Here is a 15,890-nt window from a genome sequence, read left to right as displayed (position 1 = left end):
ACACAGCCCTTCATTCCTTCAGCCCATTGACCTAATGACTTCCCAGGTGGACCCTAAACTAGCTAGAACAAGATCGGAGGGCAGACTTCCAAAGGATAGTAATAGTATGGCTCAGATTAACCACAATGAGAAACATTATCTTGCTTTACTTGCGTCGGTTGGACAGTTGACGACTAGCAAAACTGGTGCAAAACAGTAGCGTTGTTGACGTTTACAAAAACTGGACCATTTCTAAATGTAACCCATTTAATATCTGTAGGCTACACAGCATCCATAGCAGTCTATTGCATATTCATTGTGAAGATATGCCCACATGTGCTCCATCATGTCAGGTGAATTTCTCACTCCAAGTAAAAAAAAACGTCAACTCTGAACGAGCCGCCTAGAAGTTGCATCTGTCTTGCTCTGTTGGCATCTTTCCATTGATTTTGTATGCAGTCTTGCCACCTCTGAATTACACTTTGTGTTATATTTGAACGTACAATAAGACTGGAGCACAGTGAGCCTATGATGATCAGACTCTCCAGAAGAGGGGCGGGACACTAAAGTGGTGATGGGACCAGGGCAGGAGCACTAGCACCATGTTCTAATGTTCTGGAGCGTGAACAGTGGACATATGATGCTTGCATTTGAAATTAAACTCAGTCCAACATCAACATGCTGCTCTTGGACTGGTTTCCTATGGGAGGATCATAACAACAGGTTCCTTAACTGCGCGGTTTACATTTTCAACGCTCTTAGTCTGATTGCTGCCTTACTACCTGAGAGAGTTTCGAGGGCCTGTGCTTTCCACAAGAGATTTAGTCAACATGGCCGTTGCCATAGTTGCGGCGAGGTCAAAGAAACGTCACGAGTACAGAAGGCTACTGTAAAACACACCCAACGACTTTGATTGGCAATGACTCCATACATACATACACACTGATCGGAACACTGCACTGAACACACAGTAACAAAACATTCAACAACACTGCCATGCTTTTTCGATATGGATTTTGTGATCACTAAAACCAGTAAAGGAAAGCATAGCTTTACAGAGTACAATTTCAGCAAACACTGTAGTTCTGCCATTGTAGGGCAATAACTACCTACCGTAAAACCTCCAATATAAACACCCAGTCACAGACGATAACCTGTCTAATAAACAGCCAGGCGCTTTCGTTGTTGTTGAAGCAAATAAATGGCGGGGCATTATTAGAAGTTTTACGGTTTTAAGCTTCAACGGGTTGAGTTCCCGTCACACTGTTAACCGCCAGATGGTTTGATTCTAAAACAAAAAAACACTCTTCTGTCTACAGACTGTCAAACCCTTTCAAAAACGTTAAAAGTACACGCTCCTTCATGGGCTGGATCACCCCAGGACCAGGACACCTATCCACACATCAATGGGGGTAAATCAGACAATTCCCCCAAAGTTTTTACTTTTACTCTTGGAAGATACAAGGTTTAAATTTGACAGCAGCGTCAAATAAACAAATCAATAAGGACTCCCTTTTTTTCTTTCTTCTTCTTTCCCCACAAAGTCAGAAGTGATGGATTTCAACTGAATCCTCAACGTCAGGTAAAGACCAGGATTGTCGATTGGAAGTTTTACTGTATTGACCATAACAGAGTAGATATGGGGAACAAACAAATAAACAAAGAAAACCTCTTAAATACACAGTTCCACAAAGAGGAATAAGATACATCATATTCTTCAATGATAAATGGTGTTAATTAAGAATCATATATAATTTTTTTCATTATTATATACTAATATCTATTTCATACATTCATTCTCTACCACTCTATTCATATTAACATGTATTAACAGGAAACTATGAATATATATATTTATATATATTTTCAATATTTATCCCCCCCCACAGTTAAAGCTTTATGGACAGACATATTGAACAGAGAACTGTTAAACAATTACTACATTATGTACACAGGAGGAACCAATCATATGGTACCTGGCTTTCAGAGCCTGCAGGGATCGGCAGGTAAGGTTAATATTTATTTACATATCGAGGAGTAAATGCATGACAGGAATGTAGGATGCATAATGGAGGTGAAATGGATAAGGTGGTGATCAGACTGGAAACAATGCGGGACTATTATAGTTTACATTAGCAGATGCTCTTATCCAGAGTCACTCACAATGTCAACAGTGGAATGAGCTCAAACTGTTTTAAGACCTATGTAGCAAGAAGCCAAATGGGGAGTACAGCGGGCAATTCTTCGGTGCCCAGTACATAGCCTGAGACCTATGTAGCTAAAGCCAGACGTTACCTACGATAAGTAATTGAGGTATAACTACTGTGTCCTAACAGCACTACTGTTCTCCAGGATTCCAGAGTGTAAAAGGCTAAGTTCAGTAAGAAACATTTCAGCGCATAACTTTTCTTTTTTACTGGATCTTCAATGGTCTTGTTTTTTTACTGATTCAAGCTAGCATTCAGGAACACCCTGTTAGCGGTATTTTGACTGCTTCAAGTAGGGTGACCATATTTTGATTTCGAAAAAAGAGGACATGCTGGCCCCAGCCTCGAGATACTTAATGATACTTTGCACAATTGAAGCGGGCATGGCCACCTTCATTTCACTATGTCTTGTGTATGTATGTGATGAATAAACCTCTTGAACCTTGAATCTCTACTCAAAGTTTACTCAAAGATGCCTTGTTTTAACCTCGTGTCGACCGGGGACGTTTTATGAGTTGTCAGCTCCTTTCTGTCATTCATTTCTATGCTACAGACGCGACAGGCACGCTCCTTTTCCCAGCGCCGCACCTCGCGTTTTAGCACTCTCAGCGGCTAGCGTTTTTGGGAGGAGCGCTCCCAGCGCCTAAAGTTGAAACTAGTTCAACTTTTGGAGAGGAGCGCCGCTCATCAAGGTAACTTTTTTCGACCGACCAATCAACATCGAGCAAGTGACGGAGCCGCAAGACGCTCTGGAAACGCTCTGGGCATGCATATTTTTGCTTTTCAAAGCGGTCCGCCTTGAAAAAAACGTCCCCGGTGGACACAAAGCCTTAACATGCACCCAGAAAAGCGGTAATTTTTTTTACTTGAACTTGAGGACTGCATACTTTTTTTGCAAAGCTTATCTTTATACTTTATGCTTATAGCACATGCATAAGCCTGGTCTCTTTTGAAAGATAACATTCTGAAGTTTCTTACACAATAAAACACAGAAAAATCACTTTTAGTGCTAATGAGTAACATAGGGCTGAACTTGAGTTGAACTTGTGTACTCACGTTTTTGTGTAGTAATTGCAATATTCCAAAATTATATATATATATATATATATATATATATATATATATATATATATATATATATATATATATATATATATATAAGCTGAAAAACACGCAAATCCATAGCCTGAAGTCTTATGTAGCACAGGTCCAAATTTTATAAATGAGTCTTATAGAGACATCCAGGTAAACCGTGTGCCAAGAAAAAAGCTCTCCATCTCCTCATCCAAGTAAATTCATTCGAAATTTGTATCACTTGATCCTGTCTTCGCTTGTCAATTTTCACCTAGATCCCTGATTCGCACACCCCCACATGGGATATCACTGGAAAGCTACTGTACACTCATTGTTGGCTACAAGTTACAACGCTGACCAATCATTTGTGCAATCGGCGGATGATTGACTTCTGGAGCCTCGGGAGTCCGGGTGATAATATGATGCGCCAGCGTAAAAAGTTGCACGCCTGACATATCGGCATGTAACTCGAGAACCGAGGCACGGATTTTGTCGATTCAGATGGCATTCGAATGGCAACAAATAGCGATTTAATTCCGTAATTTATATGTTCGGTGAAAAATGCAGTCCCGAGCCTCCAGACGCTCGCAAAGTGCCGTGAAACTGAAAAACAATGAAACCCGGACATTTTCATGAATTTATAAACCCCCCCCGGACGCCCCGGACAGGGCGTGAAAAGAGGACATGTCCGGGCAAAAGAGGACGTTTGGTCACCCTAGCTTAAAGCTAGTACCCAGAAACACCTTGTTAGCTGTGTTTTAACTGATTCAAGCTACAGTAGTACCCAATAACACCTCGTTAGCTGTATTTTTACCGCTTCAAGTTAGCACTCTGGAATACCTCGTTAGCTGTATTTATACCGCTTCAAACTAGCACTCTGGGACATCTTGTTAGCCGTCTTTTTACTGCATACAAGCTAGCACTCTGGAACACCATGTTAGCCGTCTTTTGACTGCTTCCAGTCTGATCCTCATCTTAGACTATTGTCCATACATGTGGCCAAGAAATGCTACTGCTTGCACAACCCAGAGGAGCATTTTCCATTGAGGGCAAAACCTTTAAAATAGTGCAGAGTTACACACTGTGCCATCCGCTGCATCAAACTGTTGAACAGTGTTGCATTTTTGGATGTTTTACATTGCACCTCTTCACACAGCTTGTAACCAGTGAAGTAGCGGTGTGATGATGTGATCAAACAGAGGATTGGTCTATAGTGATTGGTTTTCAGTAATGAAGCCTTTTCTTTGCTCTCCAGGTACCATGCAGTGTTTCAAGCACATGTAAGAACACCAGACCTAGAGTGCATGGTCATAGGAAAGGAATGAAAATAATTATTATAATAATGATACAAATTGTTCTTTTTATTGGAAAGAACTGGGTATTGAATGCTCAATGTAATAATATCATGATGAAGACACAATGACCACACTCGCACTACATTGAGGATTCAGTACCCAGTCTTCAAGGTTTAATTTAAGTTGTGTCTTGTTTTCTCTTTGTTATTGGACCAATTCATATTGCATCTATTCCCTTTAGTCTGTCTTAGTGTGTAATGAGCAGGTGATCTATATCTAACAACTACATCTAACATCTTCCCATCAGGCTGTTGGCTATTCACAGTATTCTCACTATGTCGCATGCATGGTGTGTTGACTCAGTAGCTGTCCATCAAAAACATAACTTGACATTTTAGTCCGTTATTTCTTCTGTCTATGATGCAGAATTTGTGTTATCAAATACCAAAAAAAAGCTCTAAGTTACTGGAACAAAAGAAAATCTGAATTGGCTAAGAAAGACATACTGTAATTCTACCGTTGGTTTTCAAACTCACCAATATACTGCTTTCATTATATTAGAGCCCTGCAGTGTCTCTCTAATCCCAGTTGTACTACAACATATAAACCCACAGTTCACTAAGATCATAAAACAGTTCCATATGTTTAATATAAAATGTATATAGTGACCGTTTTTATTTCTCTTTCCTTCCTGGTTTCAACCTAGAATAAGAGGATGGGTCACAGCCCCACCATTTTCACAGACATTATTGAGCACTGGGAGACAACGTTACTTCTTACAGGTGTTTTCAAACAGTTCAGGGGTCTCCCTGAGAGAAACTACCCAATGGGGAGCTACATAGTTTCAGGGCTTTTTTTCTGTTCGCATTTGCATTGCCAAAAGGAACCCTGAAGTGCTGTACGTCGACCCTGCTTCTGCCTTCTCTCCCGGAGAGAGCGTGCATAGATCACACTGGATTGATCCACTTACCACTAAGCATTTCCTGTTTGATAACAAGTTGAGAGTGCTCAAATGACCAATAGCAAATTTAAATACTTAACCTACAAATATGAGACTGTTCTGACAGCACAATATTGATGTAACTAAGAAATGTGCTGGAGAAGATGTTTTTAATACTATAGGTATTTCAACTACAATACGAGGTTGACTTGGCATGTCTCTTCAGCCCTGCACACTGTGCGTGCAGCAGAACACAGCTGAGCACTTAGGTCACTGTACACTTGCTTCTCTCATGGTTCCTCTTTGCTGGGAGTGGACCTGCCCTGAGATGAGAGCTAAAACCACCCCAGAAAAACAGGGTTCAGGAACTACGATCATCCTCAGTTCCTGCAGTGTGAACACAACAAAAAGGGGTGCTTCTACCAATAGAACTATGAAAAAGTCCGGTCCGAATACGGCTTATACATGTGATTTGTCTCCCAGTAGCAACAGGGAAGCCATTTTTGTACATTTATATGATGACACTGACCCATCCTCTTCTCATAGCTCTACTCTCTTACAATCTCAGGGAACCAATTAAGGGTTTATCTATGTTGCATAGCAACATTATTCTGACTAATAAATATTTTTGCCAGAGGCTGCAGCCAAAGAGCAAAATACTTCTTGAACCAGAGAAGTACTTTATCATTATCAGTGATACAGTATATGCCAGGACACAAACTACAGCCTCTACTGAGACAACACCTATGCTACCATGCAAAGTTGGCCATATAGTACAATTGGCAGATATTTTCTAAGAGCACATTTCCTCTCTAAATAAATAATAAATGGATCTAATTTATTCACGTATATGCAAAGATAAAAGTTCTCTTTTTTCTAAGGTTTGACCCCATAATGTGCAAATAACCCAAGGCAGGGAGAACCAAACTCAGAAAGGCAAAAGACAACACGTTGACTGGCGCACGATAACAAACACTACCACATTAGGCCTATAATACAAGAACAAGGAGTTCCTCTGTTAGACGCAACGCAGAGCCACTGAAACGGCACTGATCTGGGTGATGAGACTGGATGGAGACATAATGTCCCCAGGGTTTTTGTTGGAGATGGAAGGGCTAGTCTTTATGGAGGACATGTTAGTATCACAGGAAAACAGTATTATTGAACAGAGCTATGAGTGTGAAAGAGAGGATAGATGAGTGGTGAAGAGAGGCAGCAGGAGACAAGTCAATACCATGCAATCAATACTGGAGAGAAGACAACAACATTTCTACTTTTAAGGACTGGTGGGATACACTACAAAACAATTACAAGCTTAAAGTCATTATCATAAAGTGATCATACTGTGACAATGCGAGTTGTCTGAATATAAAGTAAAACCGCTAAGCTTGTAACTTTTTCCAGTGCACCTAGCATTTCTACAGATGATACAGTGGCAGCCAGGAGATGGGAGGATGTAGCGAGGAGGAGGACGTAAAGAGGAGGATGTAGTGAGGATGAGGACGTAAAGAGGAGGATGTAGCGAGGATGAGGACGTAAAGAGGAGGATGAAGCGAGGATGAGGATGTAGCGAGGAGGATGTAGCGAGGAGGATGTAAAGAGGAGGATGTAGTGAGGAGGATGTAGCGAGGAGGATGTAAAGAGGAGGATGTAAAGAGGAGGATGTAGTGAGGACGAGGATGTAGGCAGACGAGGATGTAGAGGAGGAGGACGTAAAGAGGAGGATGTAGCGAGGAGGATGTAGCGAGGAGGACGTAAAGAGGAGGATGTAGCGAGGAGGATGTAGCGAGGAGGATGTAGCGAGGAGGATGTAAAGAGGAGGATGTAGTGAGGACGAGGATGTAGGCAGACGAGGATGTAGAGGAGGAGGACGTAAAGAGGAGGACATAAAGAGGAGGAGGACGTAAAGAGGAGGAGGACGTAAAGAGAAGGATGATGTAGAGAGGATGAGGACGTAGTGAGGAGGGAGAGAACAGCGTTGGTTACTAATAGGCTGTTAATAGCTTCTACAGGTCGATCAGCTGGTCCACCAGCAGCAGGGAGCGGGACAGGCTGGGCAGGCTGGTCTCAGAGCCACCGCTGTTACTGCGAGAGTGGCCTCCTGGAACTGGACGGGACAGACAGACAGACAGGAGGCAGGGGACAGGAAAGAGACAGGACAGATACAGTAAGGGGACAGGAGAGACACAGGATAGATACGGGGACAGGACAGATAAGGGGACATGACGGTCAGGGGACAGAACAGATAAGGAGACAGAACAGATAAGGTGACAGAACAGATAAGGGGACATAACAGATACGGGGACAGGACAGATAAGGGGACATGACGGTCAGGGGACAGAACAGATAAGGAGACAGAACAGATAAGGTGACAGAACAGATAAGGGGACATAACAGATACGGGGACAGGACAGATAAGGGGACATGACGGTCAGGGGACAGAACAGATAAGGAGACAGAACAGATAAGGTGACAGAACAGATAAGGGGACAGGACAGATAAAGTACAGGACAGGTATAGAACAGTTAAAAGCAAAGAGGGAAAAAGCAAATAGTGCAGGAGTCACAATAGGCAAACAAAAGCAGTCCAGGGAGGAAAGGTAGAGAGACAGAGAGGGAGGGGATAGAGAGAGAGAGAAGGTTTACCTCTACTGTTCTTGACATTAGTTCGATGTTAGAATGGTAGTGCTGCAGGTGTCTGATCCTGTCTGTCTGTAGCATGTCAATTGGCTATACTATCCATAGCGTTAAATAATCAGTGAGTCAACATTATCATGGAAACTGAGCGCATGCAGATCACAACATGCCTTCTGCTGCAAAGTCCAAGCTATAAGGGTTTCTCACAACTGGGACAAGAGGTCATTACGGTTATGATGAACGGAATATGATGTTTACTCACGGCAACTAAAAAGCAGGATATTTCAGTGTTCTGAATAATGACTTGATAATAGAGCAGGTGTGCATGGAAATACACACAATTAGAATGTAGGATTAACATCCACTAGTGTAGCGCTGTCTGGAATCCAATAAAAAGACTGTAGCAGCCGGAGATCTTTCTTCTTCATTAATGTTGTGGGTGTTATTTCACTGTAATGAGGACCTGTGAAACCCATTGAGACATGTAACTGTGATAATGGGCTACATAAAATAAACTTGACTTGACTGGCACTGTGTGAGCATGGTGAAACGTCATTATAAGTGGGTTATAACCGTCCTGAACGCCCAGGTCTGAATATAGTGTATTATAATACATAATAGCATGTTCTGATGTTAGTATAATGCTCGTAATGTGCTCACAGTACCTAATAGTACAGATTGAACACTAAAGTGGGGAGAAAGTTCTGTGGTTTAGGACTTGTGATCTTCTGGGCGATCTGTGGAGGCTTAAAAGTAGGGACTTATGGGTATAAACAGCATTTGTTGTGTACTGTGATGATTAAGAGTCTGATTAAGAGCCCTATGGATATAAATCTCATCAACACATCCTTTATGAAAAGGTTTCCTGGTATTTCCATAATTTTCTGGTCACTATCATAATGTACCATGGTAAAACTAACATTGTACCATATGGTAAAACTAACATTGTACCATATGGTAAAACTAACATTGTACCATATGGTAAAACTAACATTGTTGTGATGAAAGGATACCCTCTTCACGTTAGTTGATACAAATAATAACAGCCCAAGTAAAAAAAAAAAAAAAAAAAAAAAAAAAAAAAAAGTCAAAGGTTACTTTCTGCAGAAACCAGGGCTTAATTGTGGTTTGACTAAAGGTTAAGATAATAAGGAACAATGACACTTGCAGGACCACTTGCTCAATATCTTTATGGCATCAGCATGTCTTTAGTCATTATCGCCCTTCATCACCTGCCTTCCTCAACCTGTCACAGAGACGACTCACCCACGAGACCTTCACTACAGATTAAACCTTCTCTGGTCAAAAGACGTAACTATCAGTTATTTTTAAAGCCTTTACGCCACAACACTGTTGGAATTTAATCTTGGAACCTATTCGATGGTATTCTTTTTCTTGCTGCATTTAAAAGTATGATCTCCAACCACTGTGTGTCTACTTGTAACTGTCTTAACAGATTTTTTTGTTTGTTATGCCTATATGTATGAATTTGCTGATTACTGTGTCTTTGTTTTGTAAGCTTGTCGTCACTGTAAATGAGGGTAACCTCAGAAAACAGTATTCTTTCAACATGGTTGAATGTAAAAAAGATCCCAACAAAAGGTTTTTCTCAACAAAGTAGTTGCTCAGACAGATCCAAGCGGGTGCAAGAGACACACTGCAGATTCAACAGTATTCCTTCTTAGGTTTTAGGCAGAGGAAAACAAACAATTTCATTATTTATGTTTCAAGTCACAACAACCTTTGATTGCTGGCAAATTGTCTGCCAGCGGAGGTACTGGCTCATTTATAACTGTTTATTTTAATAATACATAGTCAACATTGTTTGTTGTTGTGTACAATAACAAAGGAAACCTGGGGCAGAAAGGTATATAGTACAGCGGGTTAAGCCTTTGAATCAAAGGAATTGTGCACTTTTTCATAAAAGCATGAAACTTCTACCATAGTAAGTTTATACCATGAGGGTTATTTTCAGATGTGGAGGGAAGTCAGATTTGACCTCTGAGGCCCGGGAGAGGTCAGATCCAAGATGGCCACCCAAAATATTAAAAAATTCATAACTTTGGAACCGAACACAGTAGAAAAACACTTAAGGTGTAATTTCCCACCAACTTTAGGGTGCCCATTCTGTTGGTGATACTTTTGAGACCAATAGCATTCAAGAAAATAGATGTATGTTAAAGTCAAGGCAAAAACACATCAAAATATAAATGTTTTATGTACCCTAAAACATGATTTGATAAATGTATTTGTAGTCTTTGTATTATTCAGCCATTAGTTATTATTTCCTGGGATGTATGACAAATTGTATTCCTTCCCAGCACATAATTATCACTGTGACCCCCTAGACCAGGGGTGGGCAATTATCTTTCCCGGGGGGCCGAATGAGCAACTGAAAATATGTTGGAGGGCCGGGCCAAAATTCCAAACTCAATTATGCATAATATACATTTTATTTCTATATAAAAAGCAGTAAATGGCATTGTTTTGACCCCTGGTAAGAGTGTATGTTATTATTTGGCAATTAAAAGGTGAGGTTAGCTTTCAAAAATATCATTTATTCAAATAGAATTTATTTCCAAAATGATAAACAAAATGTGAAACATTAATAACAAAGGGCATGTATGAAAAAGTGCTATACAAAGTTATTATTTTGAGTTTCATATACTATTGAAACAAGGATTTTCTTAGCTTTCTAAAGACATCACATCATCTTATAGCCAAAATAAACAAGACATGTCACTGAACTGTGTAAAGAAAAGTGTCCCAGTAGCCTTTTTTACTTTACATGCCTATATTAAACATTTAATGTTTTCAGAACTGTGAAAAAAAAGAAAAAAAAATATCAAGTGTCCCATTTCACTTGTTATATTTCCACATTTTAGTGTTCTTCAGCTATTTTTTTTTTCATTCAGTGTGATAAATCCAGTCTCTGTTGAGCTTTAACAAGTCCATCAAAGTCAGGTTGCATGTCTGAGGTGAAGATGCGAAGCACAGCTGCCAGATGTTCATCAGTGAGAGAGGATCTGTACCTGGACTTGGTAAACGTCATGACTGATAATGTCTGTTCACATATAGGTGGATCCAAAGAGAACCAACATCTTCTGAGCATGTCTCCTCATGTTTGGAAAGTTCTCCTCCTTGAGAGCAGAGTAGAACTCTAGCAGTGATGCTGACTTAAAGTGCTCTTTCAGTAGTGAATCAGACTGCAGGTCAATGAGTTCAAGCTGAACATCAGTGGGTGCACTATCAACACTGCAGGTAAAGGGAGAGGAAACCAGCTGCATTTCATCCTCAACCTTTTTGAAATCTTGAAAACGCCTTGAAAATTCATCATGCAGTGCTCCCAACATGGATGAGTACCTGTGCCGGTGATCAGCTGATGGTTTGACTTCTTTCAGGGTTTTCATGTGTTTGAGATTGTTGCTGCCTAGTTGCCTTGAAATTAATTGCAACTTTGTCATGAAGGCTTTCACATGGCTATGCATTTCATGAGCAAAAATGCCCTTGCCCTGCAGTTGTGTGTTCAGTAGGGATGGGTTGGTACCGTTCACATTTGAACCGATACGGTACCGGTACCTGTGAATCGATACCGGTACCCAACGGTACCTTTTTTCTGTACTTTAGTCTCTAAAAATGTAATCTACCTACCTCAGTTGTGAAAAAAGAAATCCAAACTTCAAATAACCACACTTTCGACCGTTTTCGGCTTGCCCCGACTGCTTTGTTGTTGAATCAAGTCAAATCCTAGGTAAGCGTATATTGTGCGTGTGAACGTTGACATGAAAAGAAAAAAGAAAAAAAGTAAAAAGAAAAAAATATTATTATTATTTTTTTTATTTATTTAAAAAATAAAATAAAAATCATCATCATGTAATCTTTCGCGGGCCGGTCAGAATCATCTGTATCAGCCGTACAATGCCCAGGTCTGCCCTAGACCATTTTCACAGACCCCCTGGAGGAACCAGAATTTCAAGATTTTCACTTCATTTTCACTCAGTTTGAAATTCCCAAGCCCAACAACGTTATTTAGTTGGTGAGACTTTAGTTATGTAGCCTACTTATATACAGTAGTCTACCTTGGCTATCTGAAGTGAATTACATGCCATGATATAACCCACCTGCCAGCGATTTAGGATGGAAGATGTTGTGTGCCCACCAAAGTTGGACCTATGGACATGGACTGTTCACAACAGGAGCTGTGGACAACATAGACCATAATCCAAGTTCTGCAATAGCCAAAGATTCCTTCCACGGCACCGGAATCTCACTTATGCAGCATCTGTCCCACACACAAAGCGGAACTGATCGTGGGGTACTAGTGATTAGTCAAGATGGCTCTTCTTCCAAGTCAGTAACACCTCTGCCATCAGCCTACACAATTGTGCCACCAGCCACCATCCGGACAAAGGAATTCAGTGTGCCACCTGTACAAGGTCCTGTGAGACCTTCCACCTTCCTGGTTACTACAGCCACCACAGAGGATGAGTATGCATGGCTCAGAAAAGTCAAGACAGCTGTTGAAATGTCTACCATTGATGGCATGATATCATGGTCTGCCTACCACGCTGATGCTCACCAAGCCGCCATCCCTCCTGCAGCAATCAACGCACTATTGCCTCTCTTTCCTGACAATGCACATTCAGTAGCAATGATTCTGCACTCGATGGAAATCGTCAAAAGAGCAGTTCAACATGTGAACCCTGGTCAGATTCCTATCCTTGCTGCTGACCAACCACTGTATGCTCTCGCCAAACAAGTACAGTGGACCTGGCCAGACACTCATGGAGAAGATCACTTTGTCATCATGTTCAGTGGTCTACACATCGAAATGGCCATGTTGAAGTTGCTGGGAGACTGGCTAGAAGACAGTGGCTGGACCAATGCCCTGGTCCAAGCTGACATTGCAAGTTCTGGAACAGCCAATTCTTTCATACATGCCAAACATGTCACCAAGACCCGCCATGCACACCAGGTCACGGCTGCAAGCCTCTTTACACTCCTGGAACAAGCATACAAGGAAGAGTGCATATCTGATGATACAGATGCCATGCCACCTGACAGTCTATCATTTGTGGAGTGGTGCATAGAGCGAGCAAAAGCCAGTGTTCACTTTGACTACTGGCATAAGACCCTGTCATTGCAGCTTCTCGTCCTGCAGTACATCAGGTCCATTCGTGAAGGCAACTTCCAGCTGTATGTGGAATCCCTGACACAGATCCACAGACCCAAAAAAAATAAAATTATTTCTACTAGACATCACTCAGGTGTATTATTGATGCTCTCATTGATACTATGTTTGTTTCTGAAGTGTGTGTGTGTGTGTGTGTGTGTGTGTGTGTGTGTGTGTGTGTGTGTGTGTGTGTGTGTGTGTGTGTGTGTGTGTGTGAGATATATAGAGGGAGAGGGGGGGCTTTAGTAGACTATTGCATTGGTCCATTCATTGGAGATGAACGCAATGCGACATCCTTTACAAGGCTCACCCACCAACAGTGCAGGTGCTGAACTGCTGATCCGAATGTATAGGTAAAAACCATATGTGTTTTCATCAATAAATAAATGGCAACAAAAAAGATTATCTCGCGCACTTACGCGCGCTCGTATTCAATGGAGGCCTACTAATACAATCTTTCATGGGGCCCAGAATCTACAGCTACGCCCCTGCATAAAGCACATCAAGCGGACTTGCTATCAGGCCAACATTTGGAACCAGTCCCTGGTCCTGGATCCAGAGATGCCAGAGCCATCTGCCTGGGGCTGGACAAAAGAAACAACTGGGTGGCAGCCACTCTGGACCACTCTCCCTGAAGCAGCAAAGTCTTGCCATGAGCTGGTCTGCTGCAACTGCCAGAAAGGGTGCACTGGACGGTGCTCCTGTGTCAAAGCTGCACTTAAGTGTACATATCTCTGTTTCTGTTCTGGGGACTGTTAATATTTTAGATCTTTAGTTATCTGCTTCTCCGTCCCTTGATGATTTTTGTTTTGTAAAGCGACCTTATGACCAATGAAAGGTTATGTATAAATCAGTTAAAAAATAAAAACATATTAAAAAGTTAAATAATAAATTAGTTTAAATAACTTATGATAATTATTATTGCCATTATTTTTGTTATAATCATTATTACTGTTATTATTTTGGAAATAAACTACCTTTTTGCCCTGTTTACCTCCCTTTGTCTGCATAATTTGACCTCCACATTGATCTAAATGCATTTTCTTGAATGCTATTGGTCTCAAATGTATCACCAACAGAATGGGCACCCTGAAGTTTGTAGGAAATTATACCTTAAGTGTTTTTCTACTGTGTTCGGTTCCAAAGTTATGAATTTTTGAATATTTTGGGTGGCCATCTTGGATTTGACCTCTCCCGGGCCTCAGAGGTAAAATCCGACTTCCCTCCACATCTGAAAATAAACCTCATGGTATAAACTTACTATGGTAGAAGTTCCATGCTTTTGTGAAAAAGTGCACAATTGTTTAGCTATCCGCTGTACTAATAGGGGGCGCTGTTCCCAAGCAACTCAGATCTCAATATTCTAGTATTGTTATCATGGCCCTAGTGATAATTACTGATGTTGCCCAATGCAAGGGTAGGGAGGTCAAACGTTTTTCGTCACCAAGGCAAAAATATATACATATTTCTTTTAAAGCAGTGGTAGAGCCAATATTTATTTAAATGGCATATTCCACCTCTATGAGGTGTAAATGTTCATTTTTAGTGGCGAAATAAAGAAATTATAATTTTGTTAAAACTGGCTGTAATCAACCATGGAAACGGCCTCCGAGAGGATTGTAAATAGCAGTGCGACAGCGCTTGTGCCTCGACTTGGGTGCTTTGGCCGCATTGAATTCCTAATACGTGACGGTGCACCCATCGCATTTTGGTTAAAAACTCAAAAGGTTGTAGTTGAAACTTGGGGCAACATTTGAGTGCAAAAACCTTGTTGTCGGCTCCTATTTCAGGGGAGTAGCCATTTAAATGAAAAACTCAGATGCCATTTTAACAGGCATTTATCCAACAAATTCTCAACTGCCAACAAACGCCATTGTGTGCGCATAGGGGTTGGCTACAATTTGAATGGTTGTTTGTTCTACCAATTGAAAGTATTGTTTGGGACTTTGGATTTTTGTGAGGGGAGTCTCCTGAAAATGTACGGGCCAAAACTGCGTTCTGAATAGCATTGTGGGTGGAGCTCCCATTTGATTACATTACGGCAGAACATTTGAACTCCCGGGGGTCCTGTTTACATTGAGTGGGCAGACTTACCTTGAGAGACTTGAGAGTTCTTCCGACCAGTAACGGGGATGGGGTCAAACTCATCCTCAGTGCTCTCCTCACCGCCAAACTGTAGACACTCAAAGTCTGAGATCAGAAGAAGAGAGGAATCTACAAGAGGAGAGGAGAAGAAAGAGGAGAGGCGAGGAGACAAGAGGAGCAGATGGGAGATAATATGATTGGAGGAGAGACGAGGAGGAATGGAGGTGAAAATCGATTGGATTTTCTAAATGTTCTGGCATACATAATAAAATATCACCATATAATATACAGAGTATAAAACCACCCTCCCTTTCCCAACCCTCTGGTCTCTCTCTCAAATCAAATGAAACTTATTTGTAAGGCCCGACAACACACGTTAATGTCCCCATGGGCCGGACACGTCTTTCTTTCTCAAGAAGAAACATCACAATAAGTCAAGAACAAAACAAGAGCACCATAAAGTCCAAAATGTTTTAAATAAATGCAAAATAAATAAATGCA

The 15,890-nt window shown here is 41.2% G+C and overlaps 1 protein-coding gene across 1 annotated transcript in view; it reads right to left on the bottom strand.

The window, feature by feature from the left end:
* The window catches only part of LOC311237120 (AP2-associated protein kinase 1-like), a gene marked incomplete at its 3' end in the record, with an annotated part of 173,044 nt that overhangs the window by 46,298 nt on the left and 110,856 nt on the right, over positions 1-15,890 (bottom strand). Inside the window, exon 19 of the mRNA XM_084324926.1 lies at positions 15,399-15,518. Within this exon, the coding sequence (XP_084181052.1) occupies positions 15,399-15,518 (120 nt within the window). The remainder of the gene's footprint in view (positions 1-15,398; positions 15,519-15,890) is intronic.

Source organism: Notolepis coatsorum, assembly GCF_963971535.1.
Source record: "Notolepis coatsorum genome assembly, chromosome: 11".
NCBI lineage: Eukaryota > Metazoa > Chordata > Actinopteri > Aulopiformes > Paralepididae > Notolepis > Notolepis coatsorum.
Note: the sequence above shows the minus strand (reverse complement) of the source record. Positions and strands in the feature narration are given on the sequence as shown.